General features: G+C 37.4%; 2 protein-coding genes across 3 annotated transcripts in view; one reads left to right on the forward strand and one right to left on the reverse strand.

Moving 5' to 3' along the window:
• Positions 1-2,975: 2,975 nt before the first annotated feature.
• LOC121378480 lies at positions 2,976-11,088 on the reverse strand. The gene is made up of 3 exons (XM_041506672.1): positions 10,950-11,088; positions 6,109-6,651; positions 2,976-4,549 (listed from the first exon to the last, which is right to left on the reverse strand). Exons 1-3 carry the CDS (start codon positions 10,999-11,001, stop codon positions 4,014-4,016), a joined length of 1,131 nt encoding a protein of 376 aa, XP_041362606.1. The 5' UTR covers positions 11,002-11,088; the 3' UTR covers positions 2,976-4,013.
• Positions 11,089-14,418: 3,330 nt separating this feature from the next.
• Positions 14,419-22,218, forward strand: part of LOC121386010 — a 32,641-nt gene continuing 24,841 nt past the window's right edge. For both annotated transcript variants that reach the window (XM_041516808.1, XM_041516815.1), the window contains exon 1: positions 14,419-14,544. The gene's annotated coding sequence lies outside the window, so the exon portion shown is untranslated. The remainder of the gene's footprint in view (positions 14,545-22,218) is intronic.

Below are 22,218 nucleotides of genomic sequence, written 5' to 3' on the forward strand. Positions count from 1 at the left end.
TGCGCTCACTATCATTTTGTGTTCGCATCATTATCCCATGTTTTATATGTTAACTTTAAATTATTTTTGTTGAAGTATTCAACTGACACGTAAACGGTGTGTCTTATCAGTATCGAATACCATTTTAGCATGGGACCCTGATATAAGTCAAGGTACTTAATAATTGTATTAATCTATTTTTAAACTGCTTTGTAAAAGTTTATTATAAATTATTAGTCATAATATCTTTTTTAATTGTTACTTGAACCAACAATGCAGGAAAAATATACATATTTGATGTAATCAAAAAGTACACACGTGCTTACAATCGGTTCTACCCCCGCCCACTAAACGAAAAAAAAAACAACACGATTCGTGTGATTTACTATGTTCAAGAATAGAAGCGTTGAAAACGTTTATAAAACAAAGTATATAGCTGCAATTTGCTTGGTTGAAGTTTATATCTTAAAGAAATCAAATAAAAAAACGAACTGTTTTAATTGAAAAAACATGATTGATTTAGCGGTCAGCAGATTGCTACACGGTGTTTAAAAAAATATTGCTTGCAAGATAAGGTGGGGACAAACTTCTTTTTAGTTTTTTTTAAATAGGTTTGATTAGTTTTCTAATTGTATTGATCTACATTTAGTTTACGTTTTTCAAATTTTAGCGCCCTTATTTGCTTGCATGAAAAAACGATTGACGTTCACCTTACATTTTTGCTGACGTCACTCACTAATGCGTAAAAATAAAACATGCAGACGGACACTTCGATAGATATTTGGGGCATGATCGCCATAAATTAACGAAAACTAACAAATGTTTTAATTGTCATACGGGTCATGTGTTTTTGACCTATTTGGTTCCCTGTGTAGAAAAAAAGCTATTTTTTAAGGTAACAAATAATTGGATACTATAAAATTTCGTAGCTATTGAACTGCCGTACACATCTTACAGACTTAGAACGTAAACAAAACGGTTAGGTTACTTTAAAAAGAGGGTGAAATGACACAGACTTAATAGAGACAACGACTCCAACAGGCGTGTGAGAGATAACACGTTTATAAATGTGTGAATGACGTCAGTCTTTGAATGACGTTGCATAACAAGAACAACCTGCTTCCGTGTTTAGAACCTTTCAATGTAAAATTGTTATTTATTTCACCGTGTTGAAGCAAGAACGATTTTCAAAAAGTATCATTTGTTATATTTTGTCCACCACTGCAAAACAGCTTCCCTTTATAATAAAGGGCAATAACTTTATTAATCAGACAGCACGTCTCCAATGTGGGTGCATCTCAGTATTAATATCGTGTGATTTTTCTTCTTTCTTTGTTTCTGATGCCTTTAAATAAATGAACCACAGAAGGAAGGAAATGTTTTATTTAACGACGCACTCAACACATTTTATTTACGGTTATATGGCGTCAGATATATGGTTAAAGACCACACAGATATTGAGAGAGGAAACCCGCTGTCGCCACTTCATGGGCTACTCTTTTCGATTAGCAGCAAAGGATCTTTTATATGTACCATCCCACAGACAGGATAGTACATACCACGGCCTTTGTTACACCAGTTGTGGAGCACTGGCTGGAACGAGAAATAGCCCAATGGGCCCACCGAAGGGGATCGATCCCAGACCGACCGCGCATCAAGCGAACGCTTTACCACTGGGCTACGTCCCGCCCCCTTCTTAGTATTAATATCGTCTGATTTTTCTTCTCCCTTTGTTATTGGTTACTTTAAATAAATGAACCGCAGACGTCACAATGTGGATTGTAGGTTGTTATTTCCAACTCCGACATGTAACGCTTATTTATTATTATTAAACAAAACTCCTGGTAGTAGTAATGTCACTCGGATCTTCCAGTAGAGTGTGTGTGTTTTGCCAAGAACCTTTATTTGAGGCGTTTGAACACAACCTGTTCTCAATGGACTACAAGGATGGAATACTGGCGTCCTTTTGTAAATGGCGCATATTTATACTACCCGTATTATTCATTCATTCATTCATTCATTCATTTTATTCAGTTATTTTCGTGCTTATATCAAATTAGGTTCAAGTATGCTGTCCTGGGCGCGCGTGCGCACACATACACCTCAGCTATCTGGACTGCCTGTCCAAAACAGTAGCATGGGTTAGCGGTTAGTTGTTAGTCGTTAGTGATATATCAATATAACTGTTTAAATGTAGAAATGCTTTGTTATCTGGGATATTAAGTTAAAGCCTTTAAGTACAGACATTTTGTAACTGGACAATTAATATATCATGCTTAAGTATTTATTTATATTCTCCACTTGCCATTTTTTTTTGACGATTGTTCTATGCATTATATATTGCTTGTACCAATAAGCTACAGCTGACAGTGATAAAGAATTGAATGTAGTGATATACAGCTGTCATGGTTTTCCTGTTAAGACCTGCCTGCAACACTCTAGGCAACACTTAAAATACATTATGTCTTTGATTGCTCGTAAAATAATATAGCTGCATTGACAAAATTGGTCTGATTGAAAGGTCGTTAATTTAGTAGAGACCACGTGTTAATGAATAGATAACAGACGTCAGATTACAAATTAACTAAATGTTAATGTACATGTAAAAATAAATATATAGCACTGTGACAGTCCTCCTACATGACAAACCAGGATGTAATCGTCGTCCTGCAGTCTCGGGCAGTGAGTTTTTAGGAAAACCAGGATGTTACTTATATCGTCCTGCAGTCTCGAGTAGTGGCAATCCTCAGGAAAACCAGGATGTTACTTATATCGTCCTGCAGTCTAGGAAAACCAGGATGTTACTTATATCGTCCTGCAGTCTCGACAGTGGCAGTCCTTAGGAAAACCAGGATGTTACTTATATCGTCCTGCAGTCTCGAGCAGTGGCAATCCTCAGGAAAACCAGGATGTTATTTATATCGTCCTGCAGTCTCGACAGTGGCAGTCCTTAGGAAAAGTCCCGAGGAGTGGCAGTCCTTATACAGGGTCCTGCAGTATCGAGCAGTGGCAATCCTCAGGAAAACGAGGATGTTACTTATATCGTCCGGCAGTCTCGAACAGTGGCAGTCCTCAGGAAAACCAGGATGTTACGTATATCGTCCTAGTCCCGAGGAGTGGCAGTCCTTATACAGGGAAAAACTTGGATGTATCGTTAGTCCTGATGAATGGCAATTGACCTATGGAAAATCAGGATGAATGAATGAATGTTTAACAATACCCCAACACAAAAAATACATCGTCTATTGGGTGAAAACTCGGATGTATATTATCATCCTATAATGTCACCTACAGGGAAATCCAGGATGTTTATCATGTAGTTCTAGTTTCGAGTGGCAATCCTCATACATACAGTCGCACATCTAACAGTGATTCATGAGTACATCCACAGATTTTGTCCAAATAGCTTTCAGAATTTGTAGAATTATACAGAGAAACAATTTTGAATCTGTTCAATGTCTTTGTTATTTGCAATTTATATGATTAAGACAATAGATGCATTCATATACTGCTGTTTATAATCAAAGCTACTGTTATTAATTGTTATCCTCTGTAATCTTCATTTCCATTAAATTAAAGGTACTTCACCGTCAGTATATTTGAGCAATATTCTGTGAACTTGAACTTGTAAAGTAAAGTTCCTGCCTTGAACTATTCTCTGCACATTCATGTGCACCTTCAGATGTTCCATTGTTTACGGACTCTGTAGAAAGGTTTTAGGTGCCTGTACACACGACAATGTGCTATTAAGTGGCAGTCCTCCTACAGGCGGAGTTGGAACCATACATCGAGGTCAAGTACAGCTCTACTTATTAGGTATTAGCAAGGCAGCCGACAGCTACTGATATGGCTGCATACCCTCATAGTTTGCTTTAGAATCAGTCTTTTACAGACATACGGCATAGAATATGCTAATGGAAGATTGAATCATAATTGTCACCAAAATTACGGTTTTTATTACAAACTTTAAAAAAATTGTATTGTTTTTGACGTATTATTGGCAGATAGATATTCCCAGAGAAAATTCGCCCCTCCTAAGCTTCTTTTTCCGGGCGAGATTCTTTTAATTTATCTTGCAGTTGGTCGAATTTCTTTAAGCATCTTTTTATCTGATTTATAAAGTTTGACTCGACATGGTCATTCCATTCTTCGTTGTGATACCTGATTCCCGTCATTGCTTTCATCGTTGCTTTCATACCGGGTATCTGTTGCTTGTTTCGAGTAAACACTGGAATAACAAACTCTTTATTGGCATACTCCTGTACACTGGTAAGTGAACAAAACACTGAAACATCTGAATAAAAATGGCACCTGGAATCCTTCACGAAATGTTCGTCTATCAACAGTAAGACGCATGCCACTTTCTCGACCAAGTCATCAAGATTAGTGATTTCTGTGGCACCACTTTTCCCAAATTCCTCAACGAACTGCACAATTATCTTTTTCTTCAACAGACGACTCTCATTCAACCTGGTTTGGAGCCTGGACGCCACAGCTTGGGTATTTTCATGATGTAAAATCAGAACGTCAGGGTTTACCGGTACCGGAGTATGACATATGTTGTCATCATCTTAAATATAAACAACAACAAAGTATAAATATACAAATAAATAAATAAATATGTTATATGTATACACCCACCCATACAGAACTTAAATATACACAACAACAAAAGTATACGTACAAATAAATAGATATGGCATTGTTATATCTATACACCCACCCATGTACAACTTTGCTACCATAATAAATATACACAATATTAACATATGTATAGGTACAGTATTTAAACAGACATGTTTTATGAACATATATACTAATATACATGTACCCTACGCACATGTAATAATGCATTACGATAATTAATGGATGTCTGTCTGTCTCTCTCTGTGTGTGTCAGTCTTTCTCTCTGTGGGTGGGTGTGCCCCTCTCTCTCTCTCTCTCTCTCTCTCTCTCTCTCTCTCTCTCTCTCTCTCTCTCTCTCTCTCTCTCTCTCTCTCTCTCTCTCTCTCTCTCTCTCTCTCTGTGGGTGTAAAAACGTAACTATTTTATGCAAAAAAGTTGTTTCATTTCACTTTATATTAATTTAGAACTTAAAATGCAATGCTGTATACTTTTATATTAAAATTATGCAATGTTGTATACTTGTATTTATTAAAATTAATATATCTATTTTGTGTTGAAATGTCATGGGTGAGGAAAGGGTGTATATCAAAATATATCTGCATATAATAATAATAAACAAAAGGAAAATTTACATTCAGATTATGAATGTTTTAGTTCACAGTTGGGAGTAAAAAACGATATAGCCGTTTGGGAATGGTGGGGAATGATACCGATTATCAGACTCTATGAACATAGGTGAAAAACCCTAAAAGTTGTAAGATGATGAATCAGGGCTTCCCAACCCTTATATCATCAATGTTTCTGCGAACAATACCATACTTTTAACTGGAAAAAAAAAGAGCTCATGTACAGCTTTTATCATCATCTTAAATTATTTAAAATATACACAATTTTAAATACAAATAAATAAGTATAAATATATAGACATGTTATATATTTACACCCACAGCCCAAGTAGCTTGAATGTCCTCTAGTCCTACCAGACTTATGCGAAGATAGAGCTAGAATGTATTTAACTGTTGAAGACTGTCCATTTCAAACGACTAACTCTGAAGCCAAAGATCTTCAGTTTGATCATTTTCCAGTTCATTTGAGGTATTAAATGTACATTTTAACCACAAGTACAACAACAACAAAAACAACAAAAAACCCCCACAAAAACAACCTGATAGCCTTATTCAAATATTGCTCACTTTTCAACACTAAATAATGCTCTAGCTCTATTATCACATATACCCAATGTATGGTTATAGAAGAATTACCACCACACACACTTTTTAAGTATACTTTTATTTCTAGCATAATAATAGCATTTGATTCAACAGAACTAATTTATGACGTGTTTACATCCTTCAGTATTGAAGCACGGCCCACAAGGGCACCTTGTCAGACTTCTGCATATGAAGAATAAAACAAAATACTGCAACAACGACAGTCAAGTGTTCTATTCTTGTACAATAAACAGTTCATTTGCTCAAAGCCAATGATTCTGAAGATACATACCTAATAAAGACAAACTATCAATGCTTATGCTGTCACGATTTGAATCTGTTAATGCTGCAGATGCCTGACTTTGTTCTGGTGCTAGACTATCCTGACTTCGTGCTTGCGTTAGACTATCTCGACTTCTTTCTGGTGCAAGGCTATCCTCACTTCGTTCAGGTGCTTGATTATCCGCACTTCGTTCTAATTCTAGACTATTCTGACTTCGCGCTAGTGTTAGACTACCCTGTCGTTGCTCTGGTGGTTGGATAGCCTGACTTGATGCCGCTGTGGCACCTCTTTGTGCTGCTGTTAAAGACTCCTGGGTCACATCAGGTAGTGCAGTATTTTGGCTTCCAGTATATGGGACTACACCAGAACTGTAGTGGAATGAAAAACCTACAGTAACACTTGAAGCACTAAGAGGTTCAGAATCTACACTGGATCCACAAGAAATTCTACTGGTGCTGTCACAGGCTCCAAGTGGCTTTGGGCGTGCTTTTAAACTGGTTGGTTCATCATCTTGAGTTGCATCAGTTTCAAGATTAGATGCATCTGATGTTTCTAAAGCAAACAAACAAAATAAATAAATAAATAAATTCTTGTAAACTAGATAGTTGATATTGAATTGTACCAGTTTCAAGATCAGATATACATGTATCTGACGTTTCTGAAACAAACAAAATAAATAAATAAATAAATTCTTGAAAACTGGATAGTTGATACGGAATTGCATCAGTTTCAAGATCAGATAAATATATCTGGCGTTTCCGAAACAAACAAAATAAACAAACAAATAAATAAATAGTGTTGTAATAACTGGGAAGGACCCTACAAATCCATAATTGTATATAATATATACTGAACAAAATAAGAAACTTCCGCTAACTTTGCTTGAACATAACTTGAAAAAACAAACCGGGGGAATAATTGTTATATATGCGTTTAAAGAGTGTTCCATGATGCATCGTTTGGTGCAAAAATAATGGCCATAGGTTAACAGAAACTGGGAGAAATTTTGACCAAGTGTGGTAGGGGTTAAAATAAATAAAAAACCCCACTTAATAACGGGTATGACCACCTCTTGAATTGACCACTGCAGTGCATCGCAGGCGCATAGAATTGACTAAAGTGTTGATTTCTGCCTGTGGAATATTGTTCCATTCCTGAATGACCGCTTGACGAAGTTCGTTGACGTTAGCGGGTGGGTTGGGACGACGCCTCAATCGTCTGTCCAGACTATCCCAGACATGCTCGATGTCAGTAAGACAAGTAAAACAAATTGACCGAATTCTACACGGGACATGTCGAACCATGCATGCACGTGCAAATTGAATTTCACGTTGTCGACGATTAACAGTGCAAAAATAATCGATAAAATTCATGAATCCTGATAATACAGCTGAAGGCTAATACTACCTATATAATTTCATTACACAATGAATTCTTTAACACAACAAATACTATATGTACAAATCGGAAGTTTATTTTTTTGTTCAGTATATATTTAGTACTAGTACACTGTATATGTTTTCTTTACGCGTACACATATAATTAAAAACCAAACCCCATTGATATACATCAATTCCATCATTAAAACTATTACACCATGACAATCGACTATTGATTTTTATAATTGACCATCACATCAGTAGAGCCAAACTGATCCATTTTCAATTATTATCAATCACTGAAACATCACAAGCTGCCATGGATATTTTACATCATGTACTTTCCATAGACAGGACAGTACGTACCATGGCCATCGATGTACCAGTTGTGGGGCACTCATTAGAACAGGAAAAAACCTGAATCCATTGGAGATGGCTCACCCTGTGACCCATCACACTTCAGACAAGCGTTATACTACTGAGCTACATCTTGTCCCTAGTTACAGTACAATACAATGTGCCTGTAGTCTACAGGTCCATATAGTAATGGCCCGTGTATCACATCCTTAGTCTGAATTATGACTCCATCATATGCAGTCATGTTGGTTAGGAAAGGTACACCAAGGTACATTTGACCTGCAACAAGGCTGTCCGAGTCCCAGGGTCGAAAACATACATCCGCGAGGGTGTCCTAAAATTTCCCCCATGACCGCCTAAGATGAACAACTTTTTCTCATCTCATCTTATCTCATGGGATAGCTATGTCCTACATACCTAAGGATAGTCCGGCAGTCAACCACCCAAACCCAAACTTAGGGTATTAAGATTTGTTGGAGTATTTTGTGATTATACATCTTTAGGAAATCTAGTTCACAGATCTGAAGCATGACATCGTGTCATCTTTGGGCATTTTCAGATTTTAAAATTTATTTATTTAACCATTTCATTGTCAATAACTGGCAATATTGTCCCAGTAGTAGATACAAAACTATGAAGGATTTGTAACAAATGCTCGGGGAACTAACTATAAAACTGCTTTCTAGATCACTTGTAATTGCTAATACAAATAAGTTGGGGTGACCCCTTCGAGAAAGTGGCATGGCCCACAGAGTATTCTTTTTCAAAATGGACGCCATTGTAAGTCTTGGCTAATCATTAAAAAATACATACACTTATTTTGTTGCTTGAAACTTGGCAGAACGTTAGAAACAAACATTGGGAATCATGACCAGTAATAAAGTGTAACATTTGAAAATGTAGGCAAGGCCAACAGAGGGTTGTTTTCAAAATGGCCGCCTTCATCAAGTTCCCTGCATATTCTGTCACATGCTGCAGTCTGAATTTGTATATACGCCAGTTTGGGTTTCTTATAAATACAATATGTATAACCATGTTCTTGGACTATAGGTCATCGCCGATTTGCCCTTGACAATGGCGGCCAGGTTAGAGGATGGCAATGCCTATAGTTTGCTGCCTTATTGCATCAACTTTTGTAAATTATGAATACATGTAATTCTTCACATGTTTGATTGTTGTGGTTTACTGTCCAAAGGGTGCCACACTTTATCTCTTGTGCAACCAGAAAAATATAATATATTTCAATATGAGTCATTGGCATTCTCTTCAAACAATCTCTTCCCTTTTCATGACCATTATGTTTTGTTGTTGTTGAAGTGTAATCTGTATGACTCATGTTAGGCTTTGTACTAATGACTTCTCCATTTAGTCATGGCAGCTGGAGTGCTTTCTAGTTAAAACCCATATGAGTGTTTGTTTAGAACCATGACCGGCCATTCATGTTCTAAATCAGCTAGATAGCCAAGCACCTTCGGATCTTCGAATTGTCTCCCAGGCTGCAAAATACTAGATAATTGCCAGCCGATAAGCCAAAGGACACTTTAGGATACCAAAACAAAATGTAATAAAAAACTAAAACTATAATTAATTGTTAAAAATTAATTTGATCTCATTCACGGAGATGAACATCCACAAAAGCATGTATATAAAAAATTTCATTTATCTAGGACTTACAGTTTGTAATAATAAATACAGTTTGTAATAATAAATACAGTTTTCAAACATCAATGAATATAGTGTGGGATATTATAAAGATGCATTCTCAAAGTTGAGGGGCAGGACATAGCCCAGTGGTAAAGTGCTCGCTTGATGCTTGGTTGGTCTAGGATCAATCCCTGTCAGTGTGTCCATTGGCTATTTTTCATTCTAGCCAGTGCACCACGACTGGTATATATATCAGGTCTATGGGATGGTGCATATAAAAGATCCCTTGCTATTAATGGAAAATTACAACAGGTTTTCTCTCTATATGTCAGAATAAACAAATGTTGGACAATCATTAGCCAATGATTAATAAATCAATCTGCTCTGGTGGTGTCATTAAACAAAACAAATAATTTTTGCTTGACTAAATAGTGGGAAAAGATATTCTATATGGAATTTTTAGTATTTTGATATTTGTTCGGTACGGTAAATCAGTATTGACTTGATACCAAAGTGTATAAATATGTGTATATGGTGTACACAATTATAATTATAATTACAATTATAATCTTTACATTTCACAAGAACAATGAATAAATATGTTTGGTTAAATTATCATGATTATGTAACCTTGAGATTGCCCCTTTAAATGGTAAAACAGAAGTTTGTTTTTTCTAGTCAAAGGAGTTGAAGTATTTTGTATATATAGCTGTTTGGATCAGGAAGGAAGGAAATGTTTTATTTAATGACACACTCAACACATTTTATTTACGGTTATATGACGTCAGACATATGGTTAAGGACCACACAGATATAGAGAAAAAACCTGCTGTCACCACTTCATGGGCTACTCTTTTCGATTAGCAGCAAGAGATCTTTTATATGCATTATCCCACAGACAGGATAACACATACCACAGCCTTTGATATACCAGTCGTGGTGCACTGGCTGGAACGAGAAATAGCCTAATGGGCCCACCAACACTGTTTGGATCATTACTATATTATCATACGGTCTTGTGTGTCTGTGTGCATGTTTGTGTGTGTGCACGCACATGCGAACATGTGTACAAATGTAAATTGTGTGTGTGCAAGTCACTGTGTACATATGTGTATGTGTATTTATATCTGTGTGGCAGATAGATGCAGATATGTGTATTAACTGCTGTTTATTGTTGTTATAACTACAACATACATGTAGTTCATGTTTGCCTTTTCTTTTTTAAAGGGAATCTGTCGCCTTAACCAGTGTAAATATACAATGATTACAATAAACATTGTATTGTACATTGTCTAACGACACCATTAGAGCACACTGATTTATTAATCATCGGCTACTGGATGTCAAACATATAATAATACTGAAATAGCCTTAGAAAGTTAGATGCTGTATTTTTCCCACTTTTAACTTTAACTGTGTGTAACTGATGATGCGAACTGTATATTTAAACAACAGAGCAATTATCATTACTTTTGTGGGTAAAGACAGTTGAGGTCAACCATTTAAAAATCGCTGCTGCCATATTCCTTGATTAAGAATATTGACACCACAGTCATAAAGACAATACAAAATGATGCCGTCACCAAACAGAAAGTAGATTACTTCCTTGTAAACTTACAAAGCTGATTGGTTAAAACCGAAACCGACTGGTAGTGATATCAATAGACTGGTTCTGCTATGATATTGATACTAAGGTCTCACCACATAGATGCTATTGGCCATTGAAATACATGTTAAATTGTCCAACTTCAAATCCAGAAGCCAATTTCACGAAACATCGTGTGTTCATGAAGAAGGGCCTGCATGAGCTGAGCGACGTTGTTTAGGACGTTGACGCGCTTCCTGACCCTCCTGTCCATCTGGTCCCAAAATGCTCGATCGGGTTTAAATCTGGACTGCAGTGTGGCCAATCGAGCACTGGGACATTCATTTGGTTGAGTTAGGAAACAAACCCTCGCAACGTGCAGCCTCGCATTATCCTGCGAATGGATAAGTGGAAGGACATGAGGTCTGATGAACTGATCCCGATACCTTACGCCTGTAAGATTGCCCTGGATGACCACGAGGGGTGATTTTTGCCTACGCCATGAGAAATGCCCCTCCTCCACCATAACAGACCCTCCCCCAAATCTGTCCTTTTCATTGACGCACGCGTCTGAATATCGCTCACCTCGACGTCGATAGACACGTTGTCGTCCATCTGACCTGTAAAGCGAGAAGCTCGACTCGTCAGTGAATAATACACATCTCCAGTGGGCCAATTGAAACCGATTTGGTGCATGTGCATGCAGCCATTGCAATCGACGTTGACGTCGCCTGGGTGTAAGTTGCGGACCAACGTAAGGACGTCTTCGTCGTAAGTTGAACTCCCGCAACAGCTTCCTAACCGTTCGTGGACACGCTGTGCAACTATGAGTACTTACAACCTGACTCGCCGTCTCCGTAGCCGTCTAAAATCGGTTACGGAGGTGTGTGAGACGTATGCCTCTATCTTGATGTGGCAACGTAACGCGTGGACATCTGCTCCTGGGACGAACAGTAATCTTTCTGTGGCTCTGAGACGCCCAATTAAACGAGCTATCGTAGATTCGTGTACCCCAAATTGCCGGGCAACGCGACGTTGCGATTGCCCTTTCATAATTAGAGCAATAGCCCTACCCCTATCAATTTGTAACATTCGCGGCATTAGATTTTCAATGGTGATGAAATGTTATGCACTCGATGTGTACTGTTCAAAACTTCGATTTGGTATGACGTTCAACTCCATAGCTTGTGGCAGTGGCCCGAATGCACGCTTCCTTGACAAATCGGTTAAAAAAAGCATGCAACTTTGCACGTGCTCAAGGTTGACCCAGTTTTAACCAAAGATTCTTTGGACATGACACTGAAGTAGCTATGTATCAAATGTTATGGATTAAAACAAGTTATATATTACCAAAACTGAACTTGCGTTGTTGTTTTTTCGGTAAGTATATACTAGTATACAATATATAAATAAGTTAGAGATATTCAAATATAACACAATATAACAGAGATGTATTAATTTTTATTGCAATATTAATTAATGGTAAAACACAAGCACTCATCTGACAATGGACTGGCATTGAAAAGTATAGCCAGAATAGTGATGTAGGTCCGGAGGAAACGCAGATAGGCAACAGGAGTGGTGCTTGTCAATTTGACGTTTTCAATATTTGCAGTAATAACGGGTAAAAACCCCGCGGTTCGCCAAGCACGCACGAATCCGACGTGGCATACGCCTGATTAAACGTTCAATAACATTTTGGGGGATCCTCTTGGAGAGCGGCGTCTAATTCAGCCAAGTTGGTTGGTTGACGTTGTCCGATGATGTCCCACATGTGCTCAATGGGTGAAAGGTCTGGGTTTAGGGCTAGCCACGGTAGTGTGGTGATGTTCTGTTGCTGCAGATACGCGGTGGCGACTAGACTCCGGTGAGCACGGGCGTTGTCGTCTTGAAAAACAAAATGGCGTCCAGCCTGACGTGCGAAGAATACAACGATCAGTGTGTGTGTGTGTGTGGGGGGGGGGGGGGCTCATCGGTCTTCCACAGGTGCAAGGATGTTGTCACGGTAATACTGCCCAGTGACACTCCCATGAACAATATGCAGCTGGGTTCTGGCAGTCATGGTGATTCTACCCCTCCATAACGGACCCTCCTCCAAATCGGACATGACGAACGTTAACGTTGGCGTAGCGTTCATTGGGACTTCGCCAGACACGCTATAGTCGGATATGGAAGTCTAGTATGAATCTGGACTCGTCTGAAAACATTACCCGAGCCGAACGCCTATTAGCCCAATGTCTACGATGTGTTCACTATTGACGTTTGGCAGCAGTGTGTATCGCAGCCACATCTGGAGTAATGTAGGGTCGACATGCGTGGATGTTACTTCTCTGTAGTCTGTTACGAATCGTCTGACCCGACACTATAACGCCAGTTATAACACGGAGTTCTCTTACGATTTGATTGGCTAATTGACCTCGATTCCTCAACGTGTGAAAGTCCTAACGAAGCGGTCCTAAACCGGAGTTGTGGCCCTTGGCCGTTTTGAAAGGGGACGACCATCCACAGACCGGCCTCGGTGGCGTTGTGGTTAAGCCATCGGACTACATGCTGGTAGGTACAGGGTTCGTAGCCCGGTACCGGCACCAATCCAGAGCGAGTTCTTAAGGGCTCAATGGGTAGGTGCAAGGTCACTGCACCCTCTTCTCTCTCACTAACCACTAACCAACAACTAACCCACTGTCCTGGACAGACAGCCCCTATAGCTGAGGTGTGTGTGCCCAGGACAGCGTGGATATAAGCACGAAAAAAAATATAAAAAATTGAATTGAGTTGATCATACACATTTCGGGCCCAAAATCGGCTAATGACTGATTGTGACACATTAAGTCTATGGGCCACAATTCGCTGGGTGGTGCCAACTTGGAGCATATCTACAGCCCTGAGACGTTCCTGACGTTGAAGACGTCGCATTGTTGAAGACTTACACACTGTTGTAAAGAATGTGACAGCAAGGTTATAATTTAGTGTTCCAATAACAAACAAGAAAAAATATTGCCACAGTGTACACTCAGCGTACACACAAACTAAGTGTTCAATTTCAAATCATTCTATGTATGTATATGTGTATGTGTATGTGTATACATGCGTATGCGTATGCATATATGCATATGTATATTATTTTAGCGGGAACGAATTTTTTAATTTTTTTTACAATAGGTCCTATCAGATACATGCAAGACTAGAATAATTGTTGATCAATTTTTAAAGACCTGTTTTGGTTCGTATGTATAGAAAGAAAAAAGGAAGGAAAAAAGGGGGAGACTTTTAAATTAGTCTACGTTTCGGTTTTATTTGTGTAGACGTGGGAGGGGAGATTACTCAATACTTTTTTTGCCTCGTTTTCAACATTTCCGGGAAGTCATTGGAATTTCCCTGTAGAAGAAAAAATATTAAACGTGAATTTTTATCTTTAAGTTTCCAGTTTAAAGAACATACGAACAAACATATGTTAGCACAACGAATTCCTCGTATAGCCAGGTCAGTACATGCCACCGAAGTGACGCGGTAAATCTGGAAAATATATTGTCATATCTTGTCAAGTTTGGGTACAGGTCAAAACGTATCATCATAATCATGGTGTTATACATTTTCGATAGACACATTTCTGATCTTTTGTTTGTTTCAGTAACTTACTGAATTTATTGCGAAATCGTGCGAACAGTGTCACCACCAGCCTTTGAGAGAATATTCCAGCATAAAATAAAGTTACATTCCAGTGTTATTTATCAGTTTATGCAAAGATGGAATATTTTTTTTTCAAAATCATAATTAAGGTCAACGGCAGTCACTTTTCGCACTCTTGAGGCTTGTTTTGGCTTCATACACAATAAATATAGCATATCTTGTCATAATTTCACTTGAAATCCATATTTTGTAAAAGGTACACAGGGTTGGGGACCAGACAACTCGGCCCATCGGTCAACTCTGGGCCGAGTTATTAGACTGATAGACGGGGCATGCTGTGACACATTATATGTATACGTGTTAAGTATGATAGTTGGCCATGTCGTAGTGTCGAAGTATTGTACTATAGTAATAATAATGCATTATACTGATAGATACCGCTAACTAGTAACTATATGGTCACCATTAAGAATGACAATTGTGTAAGTCGTACGCCTGGCTTCGGTGTGGAGCATGGGAACCAACTTGTAGAAGGGAGGGGCTGTTCCAAGAGCACAGTGGTTCAGTCGGTGATGCCAGCCCTCCATATCGTTGTTGGTCCACATGCATACTCCATGAGGGTCACCAGTCCTTGAACTTGTGTTCCTCGTCTGAGACCGTCGAAGGCTGCTTCCACGTGCTCTGAAGGAAGGAACGGGACATAACATTCATTTTTCAATTTTAAGGTAAAACGCTACCCAAATACGCAAATATTGTGTGGATTTTTTTTTTTATATGTAGTGTGAAAGTCAACAAATGAATTACTTCTCCCCGAGTGGAACGCGTCTACAATCATGCGTGAGGGAGTCGCTTTAGGCCTACTTTAATTAGATCCAATTAATTGTATAAACACGTTGATGGGATTATAATAGTGGGTTAAAATTTTATTGGGAGATGAAGGTGTAGTAGTTTATTGGCATAAAGTACTACAAATATCACTTATAGCAAGCAATATAACATATATACAAGATGAGTTGGCTAGCTAATATACATAGACAAAATACATTTTAAAGATAATAATTACAATATAAAACAAATAAAATTCATGAAAAGCAAAGTGGAAGAAAAGAAATTACATAAAGGTGTTGCTTCAAATGTTACCATCAGTATAATAAGATGGACCTAATAATATATATAATAATAATAATATCAATAATATATACTCACCAGTATTACAGGTGCAGTGTTGCCATCGTGAACAAATGTCGCAGCGTAATGTGTGTTGTCTGGATCGGACATTATTAGAACAAAACGCACACGGATAAGTCGGCATTTTGTTCGAAAGTGATAAGTTATCAGATAATTTGGACGGTTATATACATTATTTGCTGAAAATGTCATCATGCTCACCAATTGGAATTACTTCTTAATAGCAGGTAAAATAACAACACAACGTCTGCAGGGTGATATCATTAGCTACTCACTGGAAGTCAGGAGGCTATATCCGCGAGTGTTGTTACTACGATAAAGTACGATAAAGAACTTTTGCATGTTTTTTCTGGGATCATCTCCAGTGTTTAGGTCACTGACTGTAGAACAAAAGCAAATTATTCGAACAGCTTCGTTTCGGGACGTTTAGGTTAAGGTGGGACTAATTCAATACTAACAAAAACACATTCTTTTATTTCGGTGAGAATACTTAAATTTAAAAAGCAACACTTGTCCAACAATAGACAAGATTGTCCCTGTGCTGAGTTGTCTCTGGACTCCGGGCCGAGTTGTCTCGCGGTGGGCTGGGTTGTCTCAGAACTCTGGGCCGAGTTGTCTTGCATTCCACAGGGTTTAAGCTGGACTTAAAACATTATTAACAGGTTGCTAATTTGACCCAAAAATCTGTAGCCAAATTCAGGTTTCAATTAGCCCCCAAAAAATTATGACAAAATTAAGGCTCTTTTTAAAGTAATTTATTTCTAACCCATAATTTCTGAATGAATATGGGTGTCCATGCCCAGTTACTACTTTAATGTATCCATCTGTTCTGCCCTGTTCTAAAACAAACTAACTTTGCTCTCTAGGAGTCGTTCATATAGTTAGGACTACACCCATGTCGACGTCTTGTCTCGCAGTTGTTTGTAGGGCTGTATATATACACGACATGAATGACAACACATTAATATATGTATATTAACTGCCGCCATTTGAACGCATTGATAAAATTGCTAATTATATATGTGTGACGATCAAAAATATTACATGCAACTAAATTGCAATCGTCTGCCGAGGCTTACTGCACCCAGTTTATTGCTATTGCTAGGAGTTGTAATGACAGTACATTGTTAAATATTCAGCAAAAATAAAGATAGAATTAACCAGTTTAATCAGTGTTTTAACGATCCTTTATGATATACCCGGTAATCGGTATTCCATGAACAGTCAATCGAGATATGTCGTCTTTTTTCGCACGCAACAAATCACGTGACATCGGCCACATGGGTAGAATTTTACGCTATTCCGCAAATAGTAAATTTCAAAATGGAATAGTAAAACAATTCTTCCAATATTCCGTCAGGAAAGTGAAATTAAAGCACGGAATACTGAAAATCACCTGCGACTATTCCGCTTATGCTTTTTTCTCAGCTACATTTTTCTGCAGAACAAATCCTCGCGCTACTAAGACCTTTCTCATGCACTTACCGGTACAAAATAAACATCTTTTTGATTGAGACTAATGTTTGGAGTGAGTTTGTTTGTAATTCGAGCTACATGTAGTATGCAGTAATGCATAGACTGGTATATAAACAATTGTTTGTTACACAATATTGTACAGGGCGACGTAGCACAGTCAGGAAAACTAGTGGTACATTAATAATTGAAGGGATAGTACATTTTTAGACAGAATAGTGGTTTTTTAAATTCTCTATTCCTTTGGAATAGTGGTAAAAAAAAAGTAATTTCAACCCCTGCCACATGGAGGAAGCGAAAAGGAGCAAACTATTCCGATTGACCAAAATAAAGCCGGTTACGGAATCCGACGGAGGTGGCTCAAAACAAGCAATGCACAAATAACAAATAGTGAGAATAATGCTGCGTTCGCGTTTACTCGGATGTTGTTATTTCCGACTTGTAAACGTATTTCCGACCTGTATGTGTTTTTTAGGTGTATTAGTAATGTTCAAACAAACAATTTTCAATAGCAATTTTGCATTGGAATTTTTCCAGCATTCTTAAAACGGAAACATTATGTACCCAGTTTATGGTTATTGTAAGGAGATGCAAAGTGACGTTATTGGCAAGCCCTAAGTCGACGTAAGATTTTGGACCTAATTTGATTTCAAAAACGAAATCACACAACAGATGTCAAGATCCCGGCTTGTTTATTGTCATAGCTCATTTGGCACCTTATCGCCATATATCAGACAGCAACGGTCATCAAACAGGAGTCTAATATGAACAATGTTTGTAGCTTTTTTCCATCAAATTTCCTATCATTAATTATACAATATGTTAATTGAGCAAGACTTCCAAATGTTACAGCATTCTGTTTTAGGTTTAGCGTTAGTGATAGTATTAGCATGCATACTGGAACGTTCGGACGTCTTTCTGTAAATTATATGCTAGGACCCAACTTGAAAGCTGCCATTCACATTTCAGCACACTACCCAATCGGTTCTTTTACAAGGGAGTACTTTGTCGCTAAACAATAGTCTGAATGAAATGGTAATAAGCAGGGATTTCCCAGCAGCATTGAATCAGCTTAATGCTTCAGAATCTGAACGGAAAGTACCAAAATTATGCGAATGCTTTATCGGTCAATATAACATTTTCAAAATCTCTATTAGCGATATTTGTAGTCAATTGAAAATTGAATGGCAACTACTCTTTAATGTTTCATAATTGAGTAGCGATCTCCGAAACTTGTGTAGCAAATCGCAGTGCGATACTGAACAAAATGTTCCCTGTCATGATTTTGTACACATAGCAAACTGATCAAAGTGAATGTGCAACTATGTTACTAAACTTTTTTGAGGCTTCTAAAGACAGCGTCAACTTTGTATCACTGCAGTGCCGACTTTGTATCGACAATGACAATGTAGGCCCGTTCTCTTATTATTTTCTTCCAAAAACAGTGATAAAATTAGGCAAAATGTCTTTTTAAATTTTGTGACAAACAATTACCACTTTTGCACGAACATTAAACATTAAAAACGTGATATTATTAAGTAGTTGATAATGACAGGAGGACGGAACTGTTTTATTTAACAACCCACTCAACACATTTTATTTACGGTTATATGGCATCATGCAGACATATGGTTACAGCTCACACAGATATTGAGAGAGGAAACCCGGTGTCGACTCTTCATGGGCTACTCTTTTCGATTAATAGCAAGGGATCTTTTATATGCACCATCCCACAAACAGGATCGCACATACCACAGCCTTTGATATACCAGTCGTGGTGCACTGGCTGGAACGAGAAATAGCCCAATGGGGATCGATCCCAAACTGACCATGCATCAAGCGAGCACTTTACCACTGGGATACGTCCTGCCCAAAGTAGTTAATAATGTGTTGTTATGTTAAAATAAAAGTAATAATTAGTATTTTCTGGCATTACTGAAATTAATGTGGATGAGAAAGTTAAAAATAAAGAAAAAGTAGGATATATGTGTTTATTTTGTTAGAGTTAAAAACAGAACTCCTACTATGGCTGAAACTTAGGACAGTCCCTTTAATTTCCGAACAGCATACAGGGAGCATTTTGTTTTCAGAATCTCAATTTACGATATTTTTACAATGTTAATTTTGCCAGCTAGATATGGGCCTGATACATGTATAACTCACTCCCATCAATCATCTGAGACCAGTTCAAAGAAAGTAAAATTTAGCTTCCTTTAGCACATATAACATAACATAGTTAATTATAATTAACCGTGCGTGAGAAATCACTTGTAATGTGGTAGTATACAGCACAGAAATTATTAATATGTTAAACTTTTCGCTATTGCCATGTCTTAAATGCGACCCCTACTACTCTTTTCTAGACTTTACTTTGTTTTATTGTGATACCATTTCGTATCCTCCTGAGTCGGGCCTGTCCGCACCACTATACCAACCCATGATGACTGGACTATACCCTAGTCTGATTCTCTCTCTCTCGTTTAGACGGATCCGGCTTCTCAAGATCTGTATTTCAGCACAGAACTACACCTTCAATGTCTATTGACTGTCAATCTTGGGGTTTGCTTGACGGGATGCAACCCATCTCGTCCCTACAAGCTGTGCACCCTAACAGCCTTAATGAGGCCACTTATGTGGACATATAGATCAGACTTTAAAGTTTTAGACCTTCGTTCAAAAGTTTGTTGAAATTACTTTCTTTTTTTTAATATTATTAAATAGTCTGATCCTCTCTTATTTATTTTTGGACTGTCCTTCTAAAATGCTCCAAATTATATAAATATTCGACCGAGCAGTCAATTCTTTTTATTTTTGGCTTGTAACTTCTTTTTTTAAAATTCTGTTAACTTTTTTACTAATTGCTATTTTCAAAATTCTGCCCATTTTCAACAATACCCCTCTCCCCCTCCATCCTGAGTCAGGCCACCCATCTTATCTAATTTCTTTTTGACCACCCAATCTAATTTAGCGACCAAATTTAATTAGTAGAATTTTCTTTATTAATTATATTAGAGATGCGTATCAAAATTTTAAAGGCCCACTATTTAATTTTTGGATGTAAATTTCAAAATTGTCCGCTTAATTTTTTTCTGTCCAGGGACAAGCCCCTGGCTGTCCAGAGACAGGCTCCGGGACGGACATGCTCGAAACTCTAGTGGTATATGAGCATGTAAAAATTATTCGCACTCGCTGGCAATGTGGTTTTTGAAAACACTTTGACCAACTACAAACTTTTTTTCTTTCAAAAAGCGTCTGAAACTGTTGTAAATAATAAGAAGCATGCACTTTGTCACATTTAAAATTGTGTAATAATACAATGAAAGAGGCATTATCATATTATTATTAATCTAGATTGTTCAAACTACATTTTAGCTACAAACTTCAAATGAGGTTGCAGCATTTTAATTGTTATATACATGTAGGTAACTAACCGGGGGAAAAAATTCTTCAACCGCAGTACTTTAACAACCAAAATGACTTTAAATAACCATGTGCAATTCCCAATGAATTAGAGTTAACTGTCTAATGTGACCTTTAGAAATTGAGCATTATATAAAGAAAAGGGGAAAAAAAAGCCCCATACATTTTTAGATTTCACTAAAATGTGTTTATTATACAATGCAGGGCTTGTGCTATCAGTAGCCAAATTAGTCATTGGCTAATTGTTAACAAAATGGGCTACTAAAATTTGCAAGTGACTTAAATTTTGATTTTAAACGCTGATTTCCATTTTCAGATATGAACAAATGGATAATAAATGATAATGAAATCCAAAATCTGGATAATGAAATATGAACAAATGGTTACCTAATGTAGTTGAAACATAATTACCCAACGTTCAGCTAGTGATCTTGTGAACAGTATCAAGAAAACAATGTAATCCAGTGCTTGCATATTTTAATCAACACTGTTATTAGTTTACCTGTCCAATTGGAGAGGACTTTAGGTTTCATCTCCATCCTGTCTTGTCTGTCTGTCCATTTTTGTGTCCCACATATCATTCTCCGGATGTTATTTTCACAATACCTTGAGATACTGAGTTTAAATTGTGTGTATACATGTAGCTTTATCATGTACTGTTACAGTTTGACTTTGATGGCAGTTTATCCATTTTTGACAGAGTTACATGTATGACCTTTGAACTGAAATTTGTTTTCCTGACGTTTTGTTTATAGCTTTATCATGTTCTGTTACAGATCAAGTTTGACTTCCTGACATTTTATGAGAGTTATGGCTCTTGAATTTAGGAAATATAAAAATTTGTTGGGCTCAGTAGGGGACATGTATTGCTTTAATTATTAATAGACCTCCCATAATGCTTGTTTTGTATGGGAAAATAATGTATACTTATTTCTGGCTTATTGGGATGGATATTATTACAGAACATTGCATCACAATGGTGTAGCCAGCATGAGGTAGACGAGGCACTTGCCTCGTCTGGAATTTCCTCAGATTTATTTTTATTTTCCCCATGACACTGATATTTATTTTACAGGTCTGTGTTTGCCTTTGCATTTTTTTCCTCTCTTGCTATGCCCCAGCATCACATACCTGTTTGCAGTGTTTAATTATTCCTAAAAAATCAACAAACATGTGCATTTGTTTTTTCAATTCTATGATTAATACTTGATGTGATGCATTAAGTGTTATGTAACTACCAGCTCACTAGAGGGATGGATTCATTGGGATTGAACAAAATGGCTGTACCCTTTACGTATAACAGCTGTTAAAATTTGTACCATTTCATTAATTAAATATACCAACATACTTGTGGGCATTAAGCAATAATGTGAATTAAATATTGTAATCGTAAATATGCATACCAATCCAAAAGCCTTGCTCAATTATTCTTTTAAAAATTATTTT

Source organism: Gigantopelta aegis, chromosome 2 (assembly GCF_016097555.1).
Source record: "Gigantopelta aegis isolate Gae_Host chromosome 2, Gae_host_genome, whole genome shotgun sequence".
NCBI classification, from domain to species: domain Eukaryota; kingdom Metazoa; phylum Mollusca; class Gastropoda; order Neomphalida; family Peltospiridae; genus Gigantopelta; species Gigantopelta aegis.